Source organism: Hippocampus bargibanti, linkage group LG02, assembly GCF_051943395.1.
Source record: "Hippocampus bargibanti isolate YZ-2025 linkage group LG02, ASM5194339v1, whole genome shotgun sequence".
NCBI lineage: Eukaryota > Metazoa > Chordata > Actinopteri > Syngnathiformes > Syngnathidae > Hippocampus > Hippocampus bargibanti.
Window position 1 is genome coordinate 17,281,276 of NC_142735.1, and position 20,081 is coordinate 17,301,356.

The 20,081-nt window shown below is 40.7% G+C and overlaps 1 protein-coding gene across 2 annotated transcripts in view; it reads left to right on the top strand.

Moving 5' to 3' along the window:
- Window positions 1-20,081, top strand: part of slit3 (slit homolog 3 (Drosophila)) — a 255,779-nt gene that overhangs the window by 27,312 nt on the left and 208,386 nt on the right. Inside the window, exons 3-4 of one of the 2 annotated variants that reach the window (XM_088989699.1) lie at window positions 734-805; window positions 7,496-7,567. In XM_088989699.1, coding sequence (XP_088845825.1) covers window positions 734-805; window positions 7,496-7,567 — 144 coding nt within the window. Of the gene's footprint in view, window positions 1-733; window positions 806-3,305; window positions 3,378-7,495; window positions 7,568-20,081 lie in introns of both variants that reach the window. The other variant, XM_088989700.1, reaches the window with a different exon arrangement.

The following is a 20,081-nucleotide window of genomic DNA, read 5'->3' on the forward strand; positions in this document are numbered from 1 at the left end:
ATTCAAATGAGTCTTAATTAAATGAACTTGCAGTAAGGGTTGATGCAACATACAAATGTCTTTCTGCTTCCCTGCGGAGAATCCAGCTGCACATGTTCTTTAAACACTGCGGACTGATGAAGACAGTTCAGTAAATGATTCTCATGAAAGTGATTGGTGTTTGTCCAAGGCTCGTCAGAATACAAAGTATTGGAGTCGACTGCGTAATTGTTTCATAGGAAAAATGACGAGACGACATGTTAACAGCAATTGGCTTGAAAGATGGATCAAAGACGGAGTGATAAAAGAGGATAGAGAAGCGGGATAAGATGATATTTGCTTGTTTTGGCTCACCGCGTCATGCCATGGAACATAGTGGACCCTTGCATCATGTCAGACTCATTTTTTCAATCACTGTGATGTCTTATTTTTGTTTTCCCAAGCATTCTTCAGTTCTAAAAGTTCAACAGCCTCCTTGGAAACATCTCCATTTTGATCTGGCACAGGGTTGACTTTTCTGTTTGTGTTGGCAGGAGAGGGTTATTCAGCCTGTTTCTCTCCTTCTTGGGTCAGCTGAAAACATCTGTCAATGTATGCAACCCTTCCAAACCACTTAGTGGGAATAAATTGAATTAATCACTTATAATGGCGATGCAAGATCATTCTTCATTTGATACCTTTCCTTTTGTGTGCGTGTGTTTGCTTGTACTGAAGTTCAATAATGTTTTGTGTTGTTCACTTTTTGTTACCACAGTCACCTGGAGGACAACCAAATAAGTGTCGTCGAGAGAGGAGCCTTCCAAGACCTGCGATTGCTCGAGAGACTGTAAGGAGCCCAAATCTTACTTATGTTCAGTATAGTAGACCTCCTGCATTTATAAAGTTAATTCGATGGTGCCGACGCTTGGATGAAGTTTGTCGCTTCATCGGCTGAGGTTGAGCCATTGCAGCCGGAGCCGCCATGCACACACTCAAGCAGACTGTCAATTACAAATCCAACATGGCTGATTGTTAGCTTTGTTAATGGATGTGCGAGTCTGGACGTTGAAGGGAAAAAGTAGACTTCAGCCTGTATTTATTTTCGAAAATCGCGACTAGGCAACATATCCCATGAAAAATGGAAGACAGGTTATAACCGGCAAAATAAAATAAAAAGCAGTTAATAGATACATTTGTAAATGCACAAATGTTATTGTCCGCCAAGCATTTACATTATCAAAAATCCTGCACTGCATATTTATTGCATATAGCAGGAAATGTCATAGTTTTAATGTATTACTCACGCACGCACGCACGCACACACACACACACACGCACTCACACGCAATCACACAAACGTAAACACATTTGAGTGTAATGGATGACACTCGTTGCAAGGCAATGAATGACTTTGAAAAGTCTGTTTCGGTCTATATGTGCAAATGGGCTGAAGGGAGTCATTTGTTGCAATTCTTCCATACGGCGATGATGACATTAGTAATTGACTCATTCACTGCCAGACGATGTTCAAAATATGTCCACACAATGTTATATTCATTTTCACTCAAATTGCAGGAACTACAGAATATTGACTTTAAGGACGACATAAACATTCAATGCAGCGTAAGAAACCTTAGACTGTCTTTTTTCATCAGAAATAAATAGTTACTTCCCAAGTTACATGGGTCTGGAGTTATCTGAGCTTGAAATGGGGGCGGCTGTACACAAAGCAAATGCTGTCCCCTTGTGGGAGGGAAAAAAACATTGCCAGACATCTGACCGGAGCTTTATCGGCACCTACCGCAAGAAAAACCAAAACCCGAACAAATTTGAGAATGGCGCTCCACGTCATATTCTCAATTCCCAAATAAATTCGGGAACCGCAGTGAGTGAGTTAAAATCAAATTGTGCTTCGTGTGCTTGGGAATGACCCCGTTACCCTACACAATTCAAAAAAAGACGATATTGCAGTAACACGCCTGCTGCTAATCTCCTAATTACTCTCTGGACTATTGAAGGAGTGTCATTCTGCCATTTGTTTGCCGGTGAATTATTCGCCTTGCCACTGCTCGTGCGCAGGTTTGGTATTTTGTGTTCTTGTTCTTGTATCTCTCTGTCTGTTGTGTTCAGGATTCCAATTCTTGTTATTCACCTTTCTGTGCGTTTGTCAATTAGGTATGTCAAATTTCATTTTGTATATCCTTGATTGCTTTGGCGCCATTTGCATTTCCTGGTCCTTATTTGACAAGTGCTTTGAGTTGATTTTTTTCCGTACCAAATTAAATATTATTGTTCGGAACGCCTGCTATTTTTGTGATCCGGCTACTTACTTAGCTCCGAAACGAAGCGAGACTTCTCTTCGTTTTGTTTGGACGTGACACTGCCTAACCTTTCCATTTCGCTACCTCGATGACCTTATTTTGTAAGAAAACAACTTCCTGCTTTGGAAAAATAACTAATTGCGACCAGCTCTTTTTTTTAAACAATGTTCTAAAGACACATGTACTGGGCTAATTGGTTAGCTTAGCTCATTGACCCTATTTGCAGGCTTGGATTTAAAATTTGTGTCTGAGTCATAGGCAGTTTAAAAATAGTCTCCCTGCTGCAGTTAGTTAGTTGATGAAGAAAATGTGTTCTCTTCTGAGTTGAGCACACTTAAAAACCACCATCTTGGACCATATACCAATGAGGAAGTGACAAGGACAAACAGTAGAGCGTTTGATTGCCATCTTGTAATCGACAGAGCTGAGGAGGGAAAACATGTTGTTATTGCATATCAGTCGAGCGGTAGCAACATGTAGACGAGTGGAGATGGCACATCGTGATAGTGTTTGTGTGTGTGTGTGGGGGGGGGAGGTCAGTCTCCTTAAAAAAACTCTCCTAATGTGCTGGGTCAGGCCAGGGTCGGGGGTCATGGAAGCAAGACGCCAAAGGGGCCCATGTGCAGGAGGGGAGGTGGTGGAACATAGTGGACCCTTGCATCATGTCAGACTCATTTTTTCAATCACTGTGATGTCTTATTTTTGTTTTCCCAAGCATTCTTCAGTTCTAAAAGTTCAACAGCCTCCTTGGAAACATCTCCATTTTGATCTGGCACAGGGTTGACTTTTCTGTTTGTGTTGGCAGGAGAGGGTTATTCAGCCTGTTTCTCTCCTTCTTGGGTCAGCTGAAAACATCTGTCAATGTATGCAACCCTTCCAAACCACTTAGTGGGAATAAATTGAATTAATCACTTATAATGGCGATGCAAGATCATTCTTCATTTGATACCTTTCCTTTTGTGTGCGTGTGTTTGCTTGTACTGAAGTTCAATAATGTTTTGTGTTGTTCACTTTTTGTTACCACAGTCACCTGGAGGACAACCAAATAAGTGTCGTCGAGAGAGGAGCCTTCCAAGACCTGCGATTGCTCGAGAGACTGTAAGGAGCCCAAATCTTACTTATGTTCAGTATAGTAGACCTCCTGCATTTATAAAGTTAATTCGATGGTGCCGACGCTTGGATGAAGTTTGTCGCTTCATCGGCTGAGGTTGAGCCATTGCAGCCGGAGCCGCCATGCACACACTCAAGCAGACTGTCAATTACAAATCCAACATGGCTGATTGTTAGCTTTGTTAATGGATGTGCGAGTCTGGACGTTGAAGGGAAAAAGTAGACTTCAGCCTTTGTATTTATTTTCGAAAATCGCGACTAGGCAACATATCCCATGAAAAATGGAAGACAGGTTATAACCAGCAAAATAAAATAAAAAGCAGTTAATAGATACATTTGTAAATGCACAAATGTTATTGTCCGCCAAGCATTTACATTATCAAAAATCCTGCACTGCATATTTATTGCATATAGCAGGAAATGTCATAGTTTTAATGTATTACTCACGCACGCACGCACGCACACACACACACACACGCACTCACACGCAATCACACAAACGTAAACACTTTTGAGTGTAAAGGATGACACTCGTTGCAAGGCAATGAATGACTTTGAAAAGTCTGTTTCGGTCTATATGTGCAAATGGGCTGAAGGGAGTCATTTGTTGCAATTCTTCCATACGGCGATGATGACATTAGTAATTGACTCATTCACTGCCAGACGATGTTCAAAATATGTCCACACAATGTTATATTCATTTTCACTCAAATTGCAGGAACTACAGAATATTGACTTTAAGGACGACATAAACATTCAATGCAGCGTAAGAAACCTTAGACTGTCTTTTTTCATCAGAAATAAATAGTTACTTCCCAAGTTACATGGGTCTGGAGTTATCTGAGCTTGAAATGGGGGCGGCTGTACACAAAGCAAATGCTGTCCCCTTGTGGGAGGGAAAAAAACATTGCCAGACATCTGACCGGAGCTTTATCGGCACCTACCGCAAGAAAAACCAAAACCCGAACAAATTTGAGAATGGCGCTCCACGTCATATTCTCAATTCCCAAATAAATTCGGGAACCGCAGTGAGTGAGTTAAAATCAAATTGTGCTTCGTGTGCTTGGGAATGACCCCGTTACCCTACACAATTCAAAAAAAGACGATATTGCAGTAACACGCCTGCTGCTAATCTCCTAATTACTCTCTGGACTATTGAAGGAGTGTCATTCTGCCATTTGTTTGCCGGTGAATTATTCGCCTTGCCACTGCTCGTGCGCAGGTTTGGTATTTTGTGTTCTTGTTCTTGTATCTCTCTGTCTGTTGTGTTCAGGATTCCAATTCTTGTTATTCACCTTTCTGTGCGTTTGTCAATTAGGTATGTCAAATTTCATTTTGTATATCCTTGATTGCTTTGGCGCCATTTGCATTTCCTGGTCCTTATTTGACAAGTGCTTTGAGTTGATTTTTTTCCGTACCAAATTAAATATTATTGTTCGGAACGCCTGCTATTTTTGTGATCCGGCTACTTACTTAGCTCCGAAACGAAGCGAGACTTCTCTTCGTTTTGTTTGGACGTGACACTGCCTAACCTTTCCATTTCGCTACCTCGATGACCTTATTTTGTAAGAAAACAACTTCCTGCTTTGGAAAAATAACTAATTGCGACCAGCTCTTTTTTTTAAACAATGTTCTAAAGACACATGTACTGGGCTAATTGGTTAGCTTAGCTCATTGACCCTATTTGCAGGCTTGGATTTAAAATTTGTGTCTGAGTCATAGGCAGTTTAAAAATAGTCTCCCTGCTGCAGTTAGTTAGTTGATGAAGAAAATGTGTTCTCTTCTGAGTTGAGCACACTTAAAAACCACCATCTTGGACCATATACCAATGAGGAAGTGACAAGGACAAACAGTAGAGTGTTTGATTGCCATCTTGTAATCGACAGAGCTGAGGAGGGAAAACATGTTGTTATTGCATATCAGTCGAGCGGTAGCAACATGTAGACGAGTGGAGATGGCACATCGTGATAGTGTTTGTGTGTGTGTGTGGGGGGGGAGGTCAGTCTCCTTAAAAAAACTCTCCTAATGTGCTGGGTCAGGCCAGGGTCGGGGGTCATGGAAGCAAGACGCCAAAGGGGCCCATGTGCAGGAGGGGAGGTGGTGGGGGAGGGGGTCTGAGAGCGTTTGACTGGAAACACACTTTTACATTTGTAAATAGCAACATTTATGTTCCAAGTCTTGAAACTATCAACGTTTAAAGAGAAACAACTAGAATAAGCCTTTGTAATCCCCATATTGTGGACAAAGTCTGATCCTACACCAGTCAGAAGATGCAGCATAAAATATCGACAGAATAGAATACTTTGCATACGGGATGCTCAATTCCAGTTTTTTCGCATAACGATACCGGTACAACTACTCACCGATAACCATGTTACTGATACACAACTAGTACTTTGGATCCATATCATTTCTATTTAATCAGTGGCAGATAATTTTAAAGAAGGTCTTTTTGTGGAAGTGGCCTTCCTCCCGTATAAAAGCAAATTTGAGTCCAACCTAAAATAAACAGCTCAAAATTTAGGATTAATTTTGAATATACCAAAATAAAACCTTGAGGTTTCATCTTTGTTCCGAACATACAAATATAATTTTACAGCTTCATTGGCTACACACGTACATCTATATATATTTATAAATATATTGACCTTCAATTCCCCCAAGGTGGGTGTGAAAGCTCGGTCCTTGTTATCAAGTGGACACAAGTTAAAAGGGCACTGTCTGTGTCTTTTCTTGCGCAGCCTACTTGTGCCCTTTGACATCCTCGCACCTCCTTCCTCCACTAAACGCTTTGGTGCCTCGATAAGACTCGAACTCCAATCTCCTACTTGACAAACGGGAGAAGCTGCTGTTTGTAAACAGCACTGGCCTTTGATGCCGACACGGTTGCAGTTTTGACGCGGCTCGACAGGTTTGAACATCTTGTCTGAGATGTTCAACTTCTCATGTGTGTTGAGGTTTTTCCAAATATCGTACTGGAATATACATTTAAAAGATCAAGACTTAAAATAGTCTTTTTCTTTTGCAGAGTAGATTTACGAATCCATTTTGTAATTTGGAGTTGCATTTTTTTGCATGCTAGTGTCGGGAAAATGATCCAAAGCAGACGCAAAGAAAGAGTTTACCAAGGCAAAAGAAATGACATCGTTCTTAGTTTGTTCCATTCACAAGTGTGAGGTAAAGATTTGAAAATTTGATTTGCTCCAAATGAAATCTGTAAGTCATATTCACAGTTACGCTACATGTTGGACATCTCATTTTAAATCCATTGTGGTGGTGGTGGTTAGAAACAAGACAATGAATTCAGTCAAAGTCCCAATGTTTATGTATTTATTTATTTATGGTTGTTAGTGTGTGTGTTTGTTTATTTTGAACAGATATGAACTGAATATCTATCTTGCTGTAAGTATGCATATGGGAAAAGAAACAACACAATACTCATAAGCATACAAACAACATTGAATGGAAGCAACAAAAAAGTTATAAAAACCGTGGCTAACCCAATCGTAATCATTTACCCACTTCTACATACCGTACAAGGAGTAGGTAAAAGTAATTACCGGTAACTAAGACTAAGTCACTGTCAGACGATGTACAAAAACGTGTCCACTCCAGTGCCAGGGTTTTTGTCATGTTGACTCAAATTGCAGGACCCACACAATAATGAGTTTTAGGACGACTTAAATTTTAATGCAGCATAAGAAATTAAAGAGTCTCTGTTTTCATCAGAAAAAAAGAGTTCATTCCTAATTTATATGTGTCTGGAGTAATATAAGGTGCAAGTGGGGGGCAAATGCTGCCTCCTCGTTGAAGGAAAAACATTGCCAAAGGTCTGACCAGCGCTTTATAGCCCCCCCATCGACCCTGTAAAAAAAAAAAAAAAAACCCAAACAAATTCAGGCCCGAATAATTTCTGGAATGGCAGTGAATGAGTTAATGTCCTTTTTTTGGACACATACGTCACCATGCACCCCACGAACCGAATCACATCCCAATGAGAAAAAACAAAACCAACAACAGAAAACCTTCAAATTGGAACAATTCATTGCACCATTTTGCCTTGTTTATTCATGATTAATTTGCTCATCTTCCATTTCTCTCCACAGCCGACTAAACAGGAACAGGCTCGCACTGCTCCCGGAACTTCTTTTCCAGTCCAATCCTAAACTCGGCCGACTGTGAGTACCCCTGTTTTAACTCTACCGAGATCACCAGCTTCTCGCTCTTTTCGTCCTTTCTCGTCGTGTGACGGAATGCATTTTCTGTTTGGTTGGAGAATATGGGTTGAAGGGAGTGTACGCTCAGGTCAGACTGCCACGCGTCCTCCCTTCTCTTCATCCTGAAGGTGCCCTTCCTCCCTACTGCGCTTCATCTATCTCACCCTCCACTCGGGAACTCTATTTCTTTTAGTCTCAATGTTGAGAATGAAGATGTTGGAGGCGAACATGAATGCTGCTTACATATTTTTGGTGCTGCTTTTGATTATGCGTCTGCAATCATTTTAGATCGCAGGCCTGTGTGTGTGTGTGTGCGTGCGTGTGTGTGTGTGTGTGCGTGTGCGTGTGCGTGTGCGTGTGCGTGTGCGTGTGCGTGTGTGTGTGTGTGTGTGTGTGTGTGTGTGTGTGTGTGTGTGTGTGTGTGTGTGTGTGTGTGCACATACACACATGGTGATTTACTGTCCATGTATATATGTTGGAAGGGGTGGGGAGAGGAAATACCACCACTGCGTTGCTGAACTACTCACCTCGGTTATTCGCTTTGAAAAGTTGCCAGGAGACAAGATACTTTGTATTACACATGGCAACTTTAGCTTGACAGGATGTGATTACGTCATTCAAATATTGTAAATTTCGAGGAACCGCCGCAGCTGCGACAGGTTTGTGGATTTCCAGCATAAAAGCCAATTTGGTTTGGAAACGCAAAACTATAATGAACAGCATGTTATCGGCAGACAGCATAAAAATTGGGGTGGGCAAAACCTAGTCCTTTTCTTGAATGCATTTTTAAAAATTATTATTCATTTACTTCTGTGTAAGCTCTCAGTCGTACAGGAGTGGTCCATCGATGAGAAGGTTTCTTCAGCCGTCATCTGTACAAACAACATTAAATTTACTCGTGAGGACATTCAAGAGAACCAACTAGCCTTCTTGGATTGTAAAGTAATTATAAAAGAGGACAGAGCGCTAAAAACAGAAGTCTTCAGGAAGGCTACGCACACTGACCAATACTTACTTTTTGACTCTAACCACCCTTTACAACACAAACTAGGAGTTATCAGAACCCTCCAGCATAGGACTAAACTAATACCAACTAGCACTGAAGGTAGAGAAAAGGAGTCAAAACATATTAGGAGAGCACTCACTAACTGTGGGTACCCTCAGTGGTCATTCAACAAATGTCAGAAAGAAAGAATAGGGAATGACACCAATAATTCTCAAGATACAAAAAGAAGAGAAGTAGCAGTACCGTACATTGCAGGAGTTTCTGAAAAATTACAAAGAGTCCTTTGGCAACATAAAATTCCTACTTATTTCAAACCGATAAACACGTTAAGGCAAAAATTAGTGCATCCAAAAGATAGGCTACCAAATGAAAAACAAAGTAATGTAGTTTATTCCATACATTGTAAGAATGAAAATTGTAAAGAGCAGTACATTGGGGAGACTCAACAAATTCTCAAAAAAAGACTTTATCAACATCGCAGGGATAATATAAGTGGACCTCAATCGGCAGTACATTTGCACCTAAAAGCTAGCAACCACTCATTTGACGACAATGAGGTTAAAATCTTAGCGAAAGAACATAGATGGTTTGAAAGGGGGTAAAAGAAGCGATTCTTATAAAACAACAAAATCCTTCATTAAACCGGTCTGGTGGGGTGAGGTTCAATTTGGATCGTTCATACAATAGCCTGCTTAGGCAAAACAGGTTAGGCAACTTTCGTAATGCTGATGAGGGTCGTTATGCTGATGAGGTGATACCGGTGGGAGTGGGGGTAATAGGCCAGTCGTTAGTCAGGAATGTAGGAACAATCAGTGGGGCCACAGGGAGGGGTCCTCTGCCCCCCCAACCTGAGAATAGGGACCTATCATAACTGTGTCCGGCGCTACCATGTCTGGACATTAGGGATATATAAATAGGGCCGATACGACCAGTCAGACTTTAGTTCGCTGACGAAGCCTCTTGGATAGGAGGCGAAACGTCCGAAACCTTCACATTTGTACAGATGACGGCTGAAGAAACCTTCTCATCTATTCATTTACATTTGAATAAAATACAGTAAAGTCTCGTTATATCGATATCGGATATATCGATAGTCCCGGTTATATCGATACTATTTCTATGCACGCACGGAGAAAATTACATGCAAACAGGGTCGGATATATCGATAGTCCCGGTTATATCGATATTTTTCGGACTCCCTTGAATATCGATATAACGAGACTTTACTGTATACAGTTTCATTAAAATATCTAATTTCCAATATTTATTTTAAAACATGTACTTTAAGTATTTGGAGAATTGTAAATTTAAAAACACAGTTTTCAGTTCAATGATTATTCACGTTTTAAAAACTTTTTTTACAGTAATCTTTTTACTTCTTCTTTTCGGTTCTTTTCGGTTTTAAATGAAAATTATATTTGTAACAATTTCCTCAGTCAAATGGACATTGTTTTCACTATAAAAAAAATATTTGTTTAAAACCATTATAGATGTATAGATTCCCCCAACCTTCTCAGTCATTTATTTAGAAAGCTATTTTGCAAAGATTAATACCAGCTATTTTTTTGCAAAAATATGTCACATTTTTCCATAATTTTTTAAATATATTTTGAGCATTTTTGAAAAGATAATTTAACTTTAAGATAATTTTAACTTTTTCAATTTAAAAAAAAGAGTTGAGATTTTCATAATCCAATTATCATTTTAAACAGAAATCAGGTTAAAAGATGTAGTTTGTATGAATAATGATTTAACCTCCTTTTTTACAAACCAAATTAAAAAAAGAAATCCACAATAAAATGAACAAACTGCACCTTTCATAACTTTGCAGCTGTGAATTGGGAATTTCTCCATTGTGGAACTAATAAAGGTTAATCTAATATAATCTAATCAAATTTTGACAGTTAGGCAAAAATCAAACAAGTTAAGTTTTACCAGTAGCACCTCTGCAGGTCATATTCGGTAGTCCACTCCAATTTTCTCAGTGGGAATTAGCTGTCCTTTCTATTCTCCACCATTCTATTTTGTTTTTCAATTAATAGATCTATTCTAGTCTGGGTCAGACTTATAGGGAAAACAGTTGCTTATTTTGTATCGGTAAGTATAGTATTTTTCGCTGCAAATATGAAGACTCGAAGGTGAACTTTCATTTTGAGTTCAACCCAAACAAAGCACTAGAAGTCTCCTTTAGATGACTTTTATTTAAAAAATCCCAATTCTCCCCTCGTATTTATAGTGCAGAGCTGTTCACAAAGCAGTAAATTTAAATACATGGAAGTGCTGCTCTCATTCCAGGATTTATACCCCATGTCTGTGGTTCATCCAAGTAATCCCCCCGTGTACATATATGAGCATGTGTTTGTGTGTCTGTGTGTGTGCGTGTGTCTGTATGTGTATGTTTGTGTATGACGGCCCCAGAAAGACGAAAACTCTGGCCTCTCTGATGCCGCGTGCGGTGGATTTGTGGTGAGGTGTGATGTATTGCCCGGGATGGCAAACCTGAACGTTCCAGCGGGCGGGAAACTGTCATTTACGTCAATTGCGGCTTCCGCACACACACAGGCTCGCTCGCTCGCTCTCGGGATCACGTGTGCAGGCTGTGTTGACTTTTGGGGCTCTCTTGTTCTTCATGAGTAACAGTGTGATTTTTCCCGCGCCGCCTGGCTTAGCGTTAGCCCCCAAAACCTTAATTGAAGTAGAAAGGCCTCCATTCGTCACTGGTCAGACATGGACGACTGCAGAAGTGGAAAAGGTACAGCGAGTAGAGGGTGCATTTCCAAACTTAACATTATAAATTTCACGTTCTTTATATCCCGACGTTGCCATCAGCACAAAGTAAATTACAGTGTCTGGACTGCTTCGAGTGCCCTTTATTTTCTATTTCTCAACTTTTTCCCCAGCTTTCGCTGCCATTTGTCCGTACTTCTTATCCGGCCCATGTTGTTTTTTTGTCTTTGAGCCACAATTCTGCAACTACTGCATAACATCTGCATTGGAACATCGATGAGAAGGTTTCTTCAGTCGTCATCTGTACAAATTTGAAGGTTTCGGACGTTTCGCCTCCTATCCAAGAGGCTTCGTCAGCGAACTGCATTGGAATGGTCTCTTCTATTCTGCCATTAGGAACAGAGTACAGACGCTCCTTACCTTACAAATGAGATACATTCCGAGCGGTCGTGAATTTGTTCGTAACTTGCTTTAGTGCTATATTTTGTATGGAATGTATGTTTAAGTCCAACACTGAATGGGGAAGTATAAAACACAGACGCTCTAATACCTACTCTAGTACGGCGACATATATCCTTGGGTCTTCAGGATGTTCGTATAGCGAATTACCCCAACATTCAGTAAGCCATTACCGAAGCTGCTGGCACGTCATGACTAAATTACATGCCAGCAGCCATTAGAGGCTAGGCATTTCCTCCCTGCCCACATACTCTACACAGGCAATCGTAAGCAAACTCGGCGGATCGGGACCCTGAACTCGTTGGCAACAATTCAGCATAACCAGGCGCAGATTGGTCAGCATTAGTGTCCATCGCTCAAACATCCAGCCCTTGAACCCTCCAATGTGTCTGTGTGCGTGCCAGTGCGTGAAGCACAGTAGGCAGCCAAACGCAAGCGAGCTCGGCCGGAAAAAGCCGCGTAATACAAAATCTAATTTACAGCATCTCCGTCCGAACATTTTTAGACATGCTTTACCCGCAAAAATGTTCGTTTGTACCGTTTTGTTGTAACTCGGATGTTCGTAAATTGGGGAGCGTCTGTACCAGCACAGTGCCAAGGGACCTCTTGGAATCTGAGACTATTTGCATGAACTCCCACCTACAGTATTTGGATTTTTGTCTATCGAACTAATCCTTAAAAATACCAACAAGTACCAACATACCTAATACCAACAAACGTCGAAGGTAGAGAAAAGGAGTCAAAACATGTCAAGAGAGCACTCACAAACTGTGGGTGCCCTCAGTGTTCTTTTAACAAATGTCAGAAGGAAAGAATAGGGAATGAAACCAAAAATTCTGAAGACACAAAAGGGAGAGGAGTAGCAGTAACTTACATTGCAGGAGTTTCTGAAAAACTACAAAGAGTCCTTTGGCAACACAAAATTCCTACTTATTTCAAACCGATAAACACTTCAAGGCAAAAATTAGTGCATCAAAAAGATAGGCTGCCAAATGAAAAACAAAATAATGTAGTTTATTCAATAGATTGTAAGAATAAAAATGTTAAAGAGCAATACATTGGGGAGACGAAACAAATTCTCCCAAAAAGACTTTATCAACGTCACTGGGATAATACTAGTGGGCTTCAATCGCGAGTACGTATGCACCTAAAAGCTAGCAACCACTCATTTGACGACAATGTGGTTAAAATGTTAGCGAAAGAACATAGATGGTTTGAAAGGGGAGTAAAAGAAGCGATTTTCATAAAACAGCTAAATCCTTCACTCAACCGATATGGTGGTGGGAGGTTCAATTTGGATCGTTTGTACAACAGCCTGCTTAGGCAACATAGGATTAGTAATGCTGATGAGGTGATAACAGAGCAAATCGGGCAGTCGGGCCAGTCGTTAATGAGGACAATAGGAACAATCAGTGGAGCCGCAGGGAGTAGTCCTCTGCTCCCCCAACCTGAGAGCAGGGAACTATCATAGCAGAGTCCGGCACCGCCATGTCTGGACAGTAGGGATATATATAGGGCCGAAACCACCACTAAGACTTTAGTTCGCCGAAGAAGCATCTTGGATCAGAAGCGAAACGTCCGACAGTTTCAAAGAAGTACAGATGACGGCTGCAGAAACCTTTTCATCAATGGACCACTCCTGTACGACTGAGAGCTTACACAGACGTAATACTTAAAAACCGGAAAGAGCCACCCCTTCCACACTATTATAAATATTTTCCCTATTAAATAGAGGCAAAACAGGTTGCCTATTTGATGTTGAGCGGGGTTGTCGGCATCTCTTGAAAATAACAAATAATAAACTAAGTGTCAATAAAGTGTCATTGTTTTCAAAGTAACTCTGGCAACACAGTGAATGAAACACACAATTATAGCTACTTTACTGGTTGAATAGTCCATCAAGCTACACATTTGGCTAATAGTCAAAATAAATAGGATCGTTGATTGTTATGTAATGAGGAAGATGGCTTGAGAATTGGAAGTGGCCTAGTTCAAACCGCCACCGCGTCGGTTGACTTTGAATGAGGAAACATTTGTTGGTTTTGTGGAAGGTCTGGAAGGTGAAGTACAAATCCAGCAGGATTCTGGAAGATGGAGATGAAATAAGAGGCACGCTGGTGGCTTTTTGGTTTGGATGTCAAACGACGGCAGCGCGATCGGATTTACCTCTCAATCCTCCTGTTGAAGTCCTGCGGTCTGAGGTTTCGAGACGGCGGGACGGGGGGCACGGGGGGGAAATTCTGCCTTTGCTCCCCAACCTATCAGGCGAGATTAATACCAGAGTCCCGTCTTGGAGAGCGACCAAACTTTGCGGGGGATCGATAGAAAGAAGAAAAAAAAAAGTTAGCTGTCTCCATTTGTGGCACACCGTGGCATGATTGATGTTAAGGATTGGAGGAGAGGTCATCTTTGAATTGGAGTGGAAGCGTTGACGGGGAGGAAGGGAGGAAGGGTGGGCGGTGATGGCGTGTTGATGGATGGCGGTGGGATCAGATGCCCCACAAGGTGCTCGGCTGGGGGGGTCAACGCGAAGATGGAAATGGTGATAAAGATGAATGGTAGACTGGAGTCTGTGGTTTTGGCTGTGTGGTGATTTCACCCAACATTTGCAAAGAGTGGCGGAATGCTATTTTTCCAAGACACCACGCATTCATGCACGAGAGAGCGTATGAATTCCTGGATGTTTCGGAGCCCCCACTGCGAGAAAACCATTTGGCACGAGACTCCATGCTTCACAAAAAATAACTCACTGCTGCAGGATGCTCTTTTATTGAGCTTGCATGAACCTTACGGCTAACTCATCTTGAGCATGTCACTCTTGAAACCGTCCCTAAAAACAAAGTGATTGAATTGAAATTTGCTGGTCCAGTTTTTCATGACAAGACCTACACCACAGGTATCAAAGTCAATGCTTGGGGGCCAAATTTGGCGTACCACATCATTTTATTCGGCCCGCGAAAGCAAATCAAGCTTGTCACGTGCCATGATGCTTGCTAATTTCTGTACCAAAATCTCAAATTGTAGTATGTAAACCACAATAACAGTCATTATTCTTGACTTCAGATTTGAAAACTAGTTGTTCATTCATTTGTTGTACGTTCTGTATGTCATATGTGGAGGAGATTAAATATTCTTATGGTTTCTCCTAATTCATGAATTCCCTCGAGACCGTAACTACTATGTGGCCCGTGGCAAGAAAATGAGTTTTTGATACCCTTGGTCTAAACACTAAAAAAAAAATCCATGTCACCCCCCCCCCCCCCACAAAGCTTCAATAAGTACTGTTATTTGATTTGGCAGCGGCCATTTTAGACAGATGCAAAAATTAGGAAAAAAACCATTGTGCCTATTCATTCGGGGTGATGGAAAATCCAATCATGTGACAGAATGTACAAATATTCCCCTTTCATACTCTGATCTTTGAACTATTTCACTGCCAGACAATGTGCAAAAATGTGTACACTCCAGTGCCAGGGCTTTTATCATTTTCACTCAAATTGCAGGACCCATAGAAGATTGAGTTTTCAAACTACATAAACATTCCATGCAGCGTTCGAAACCTTAGACTCAGAATCAGAATCAGAATCAGAATCATCTTTATTGCCAAGTATGTAGAACACACAAGGAATTTGTTTCCGGTAGAACACGCTGCACTAGTATCGTTGTCAAAAAAACTGCTAAGTGGCACTATACAGTTCCATTTTGGCTACTCTCATTCATTTATCAGGAAAAAAAGTTAATTCCTAAGTTATATCTGTCTGGATTTATCTGAGCTTGAAATGGAGGCAGCTGTACAAAATATAATGGAACACATACATATTGATTTATATAGCGCTTTAACAACAGCTGAAGCTGGAACAAAGCGCTAACATAGACAAAAGGCAAATTCTGCCCCATTGTGGAAGGGTAAAACATTGCCAGAGATTTGACCAGAGCTTTATCAGCGTCCACTGCAAGAAAAACCAAAACCCGAACAAATTCGAGAATAGTGCCTGAATAAAAAATTTGGGGATGACAATGACTGAGTTAAACTCTATTTTACTGCCACTTGTTTAATCCTGTCTTGCACCTTGTAACTTGCTATCATGATAAGCTCTCCATTGTAGTAACGGCTAAGTTCATATTTATTTGCAAAACCTTTCTTTTTTTTCAGTTTACTTCGACGAGTTTTGATGTCAAACTAACGTCTTCTTTAAAAAAAAAGGAAAAAAATAGAGCCTAACGGTAATTGAATGGCAACAATGGAGGTTGCTTAATTTGACTTCTCACAATTTCTGTGCACAAGACACTTGGTCGGACTTCGGTTGAGCCTCCAGATGTGACCATGGAGGGAACTTGCATTTATCGAAAACACAAGTTTAGCTTGGAGGAAAGAGTCAAGCGAAGAGATGAATGAGTTCGTGAGAGAAGCCTGTTTGGGGGGGGGGGGGGGGGCACTTGATCTTTGCCTCCACATGAATTTAATAGAGAAAGACCAAGAGGCCGCTTTTAATCTGCTCCGCTTGTCCGTTCAGAGGCCATCGCCACTGGTGTACCTGCTGGAACGTCTCCATTAGTGTTACCGGAAATGTGGGTGAACATGCGTATCCGCGTGATTGGTTGATGTATTCTACGTGGTGATTGGTGATAGGAAATACACACCCTGATTCTACGTTGCCCGACAATGCTTTCCTCACCAGCTTCCTTTTACGCCCAGGTGCGCTCACACAATGATCTTTGCGTTTCTGTCGTGCCTTTTTTTTCCCATGTTTCTTCTTGTGTTTGATTTTCACGCCACACACCAGAAACAAGTCCTCGGCAAACGCTCACACATCACTGATGACACTTAGCAGTCAAACTCTATCGACAGCTGACTAAATCGTGTGACAAAGTGAACAGCTGCCATTAAATTAAAAACAATCACCAAAAACATCTAGCATATTACGATTCACCCTGTCAGCAAGCTCACATATTTGGCCTGCATCTTTATTGTCTGCATAACGTTTATTTATAGATGGATATCAAATGTTTCTGCATAACATTTACTCATACATTCAGTCTAAAGTTGACATTCTATTGAATGTGTGCGTTTCAATGGATAAGACAATTCAAAATAAGCCAAGCAGAGGGTCTTCAGGTCCAGTGAGTTCAGACTTGGCCATGCGGATTTTTATGAGACTGTGCCAACCTTATTTAAATGAAATTTGGTAAAGTGGTGTTGCACGAGCCAAAGGACAACCTCATCTTTTGGCTCATTTGTGAACCCCGATGCACATTTGAGTTTTTCCACATTTACGGCTAAAATGTGTAGCTTGTTTTCCTGTGTATACCAATAGGAGGCTCTGACATTGGTTACCAAGTAGTCCGCAGGCTAAAAGTTAAACAGCTTGTGTGTCACTTGTCAATTTGTTCCTTTTCCACGGAGGATGTGTGACTAAAACAAGCCAGCTAGTCTCCTGTCGAGAGGGTATTGTACGGGGGTCTTATTTCTTTCCAATGTCGAAGAATTTTTATGTTTGCTGTGAAATAGCACAGAGGCTGCATGTGGTTGTGATTTAGGCGAACAAATATAGGTGAGCAGAACGGTGAGGGGGGGGGGGGAGGTGGAGTTGTTGCAAAGAACATTTTTTGGGTCGTAAAAGGTCATTGTGGTTCAAATTAATCTGTTTGCCATCAAGTGTTTTGACTTTTTTTGTACTGCTCACTGATCATCCATCCATGTACATAATTTGTGCCTGTGGCAGGTCTGTATTGTATGAACTTGCCTATGTTTGTGCACGTCATGTCATCTTATGTACGTACATGTTTAGTTGTAGTCCGTGTGCATCTTGTGTTCGTGTGTAATCGCGCGAGAGACAAACTTGACGCAAAGCCAAACGCACTCAGAGAGCGATTGTTTAATCACAATTTAGGTTTACACAGGAAAGCTAATCGAAAACAGATGCCGCCACCAGGAAAAGGAGAAAGAAGAGATGAATGCGGAGGGATCGTGTAAGTTGGGAAGAATACGTGAGTGGGGAAGGGATTGAGAAGCGATCAAGGATGATTAAAGATGACCTGGCAGCTCCTGGATGCGCACTCATCTTTCAACAGAGCAGACAATTTAATAAGAATGTAGTCAAAAATGGTACAAGAGTGGACTGTTTTCCAGGAACATGAAGATCACTGTGTCAGCACGAGGGAAAAAATGAAGATAAATCTGATAAAAAGAAGTCATTTACAAAATCAAGAAAATATGTCAGAAACGATCATTTATACATAAAAATACATCAATATTTTAAAAAATAGATAAAATATTAATTTAATTATTTCCTACTTTATTTACTTTATCATATATATGTATACCAGTGATGAGAAGGTTTCTTCAGCCGTCATCTGTACAAAAGTGAAGGTTACGGACGTTTCGCCTCCTATCCAGGAGACTTCGTCAGCGAACTAAAGTCTGACTGGTCGTATCGGCACCACTAGGTCTGGACATTAGGGATATATAAATGGGGCCGATACGACCAGTCAGACTTTAGTTCGCTGACGAAGTCTCCTGGATAGGAGGTGAAACGTCCGAAACCTTCACTTTTGTACAGATGACGGCTGAAGAAACCTTCTCATCGATGGACCACTCCTGTACGACTGAGAGCTTACACAGACGTATGTATACCAGTCAAACAAATACTGACAAAAGGAACATAAAATGAGCCTCAACATGTGAATCATTTTGCATAAGATGAAATTGGCCCAAGAAAGTCCAGTTTTTTTGTAAGTGAATGTCAGCCCAATAAAGAATAAATCCACTCTCTAAACAATTTTAATTTTAAGCATATTCTTTACTTACAGACAGTGTAGGTGTTCAAATACCTGACATGTTTCGGCGACTACTTCCGCCTACTCTCTAAATGTTAGCATTTATTATTTATAATTATAATTATGATGATGATGAATATTATTATTACCGTAATTACTATAATTACAATTGCAATTATATATTTTTTTATTTTTATTAAGATTATTATTTTTGTTATTGGTGTTTTTTGTTATTGTTGTTTTAGTGTTATAAAATTTGCAAATTATTATTGTTAAAATTATGATTATTATTTTAGTTTAAAGTAATAATGATGATAATAATCATCATCATCGGCACCATAATCATCATCATAATGCTAATTGAAGTAAATTATACCACACAACTCCATTTACTGTGTTTAAACATCACAGAAGTTTATCGATGAAAAGGTTTCTTCAGCCGTCATCTGTACTTCTTTGATCGATGGACCACTCCTGTACGACTGAGAGCTTACGCAGACATATCACAGAAGTTTAAACATTCCTGGCGGAAGAAAAGTAGTCCCCCCGGCCTCTGAACCTTGTAACATTTCTAAAGGATCATCCATCATGTGTTTACTTTCCACTGTGCTCATTTTACAGAGATACATTATCTTTAATCAAAGAAGTGTGAAAAAAATTGCTTTCTATATTTGAGAATCAATTGTATAGCAAAGCTCAAGTATGAAATGCACAGTGTTGATATGTCTGGACATCACAAATATGGATTTGAGAAGATGATTTCTGTGGTCATTCCTCACGACTTTTTGATTGATATCCTGTGAAAACTATTCCAACCAGTGTCAACAGTTTGCAACACAAATTGGAAAAGTATTTGGAATGTTCATTTAAGGCATTTATGACTCATTTCTATGTGGCTAGACATGTTTTCGCTTTGCCAAGACGAGAAATAAGAATGTAATGATGACATCGAAGGATGTCAGACGTTGCACTCCGTTCCTGGAAACTGTCTGCACGTTTCCTCCGAAGCGTCTGTTTCTTACGCGCTTGACCATCAAAAGTGGATGCTACAACTTCTCGCGTGTCTTGCTCTACATGTTACCGACTAATGTACTGTGTCCCCTCATTTTCCTTTGACTTTGGTTTGTGTGAGTGTTTCAGGACTGCTGTACTGGATGCACTTGCCACTGGCTTGTGTAACACACTCGTTCCGACCCTTTAGATTGTGTGTTTGGACTGTCGCGTGTGTTTGTGCGTAAACGCACAAATTGCCCAATTGTTCACGTGTGATTGATGCTGTTGAAGTCGGGTCTAACTGCTGCAAATGAGGCTGATGTGTCATGATTCCGCTGCCAATGGCAGAGAGACAAACATCGTTGAAACACCAATCAGCAAACCCGATCTATCCATGGATCCATCCATCACAAATCGATCAAAACAAAAATAATGCCACACAACATGTCGTTACTGGGACTTCCCTGACATATTTTTGCCTCATTAGCTCAACATGTTTTGGTGTTTGACACC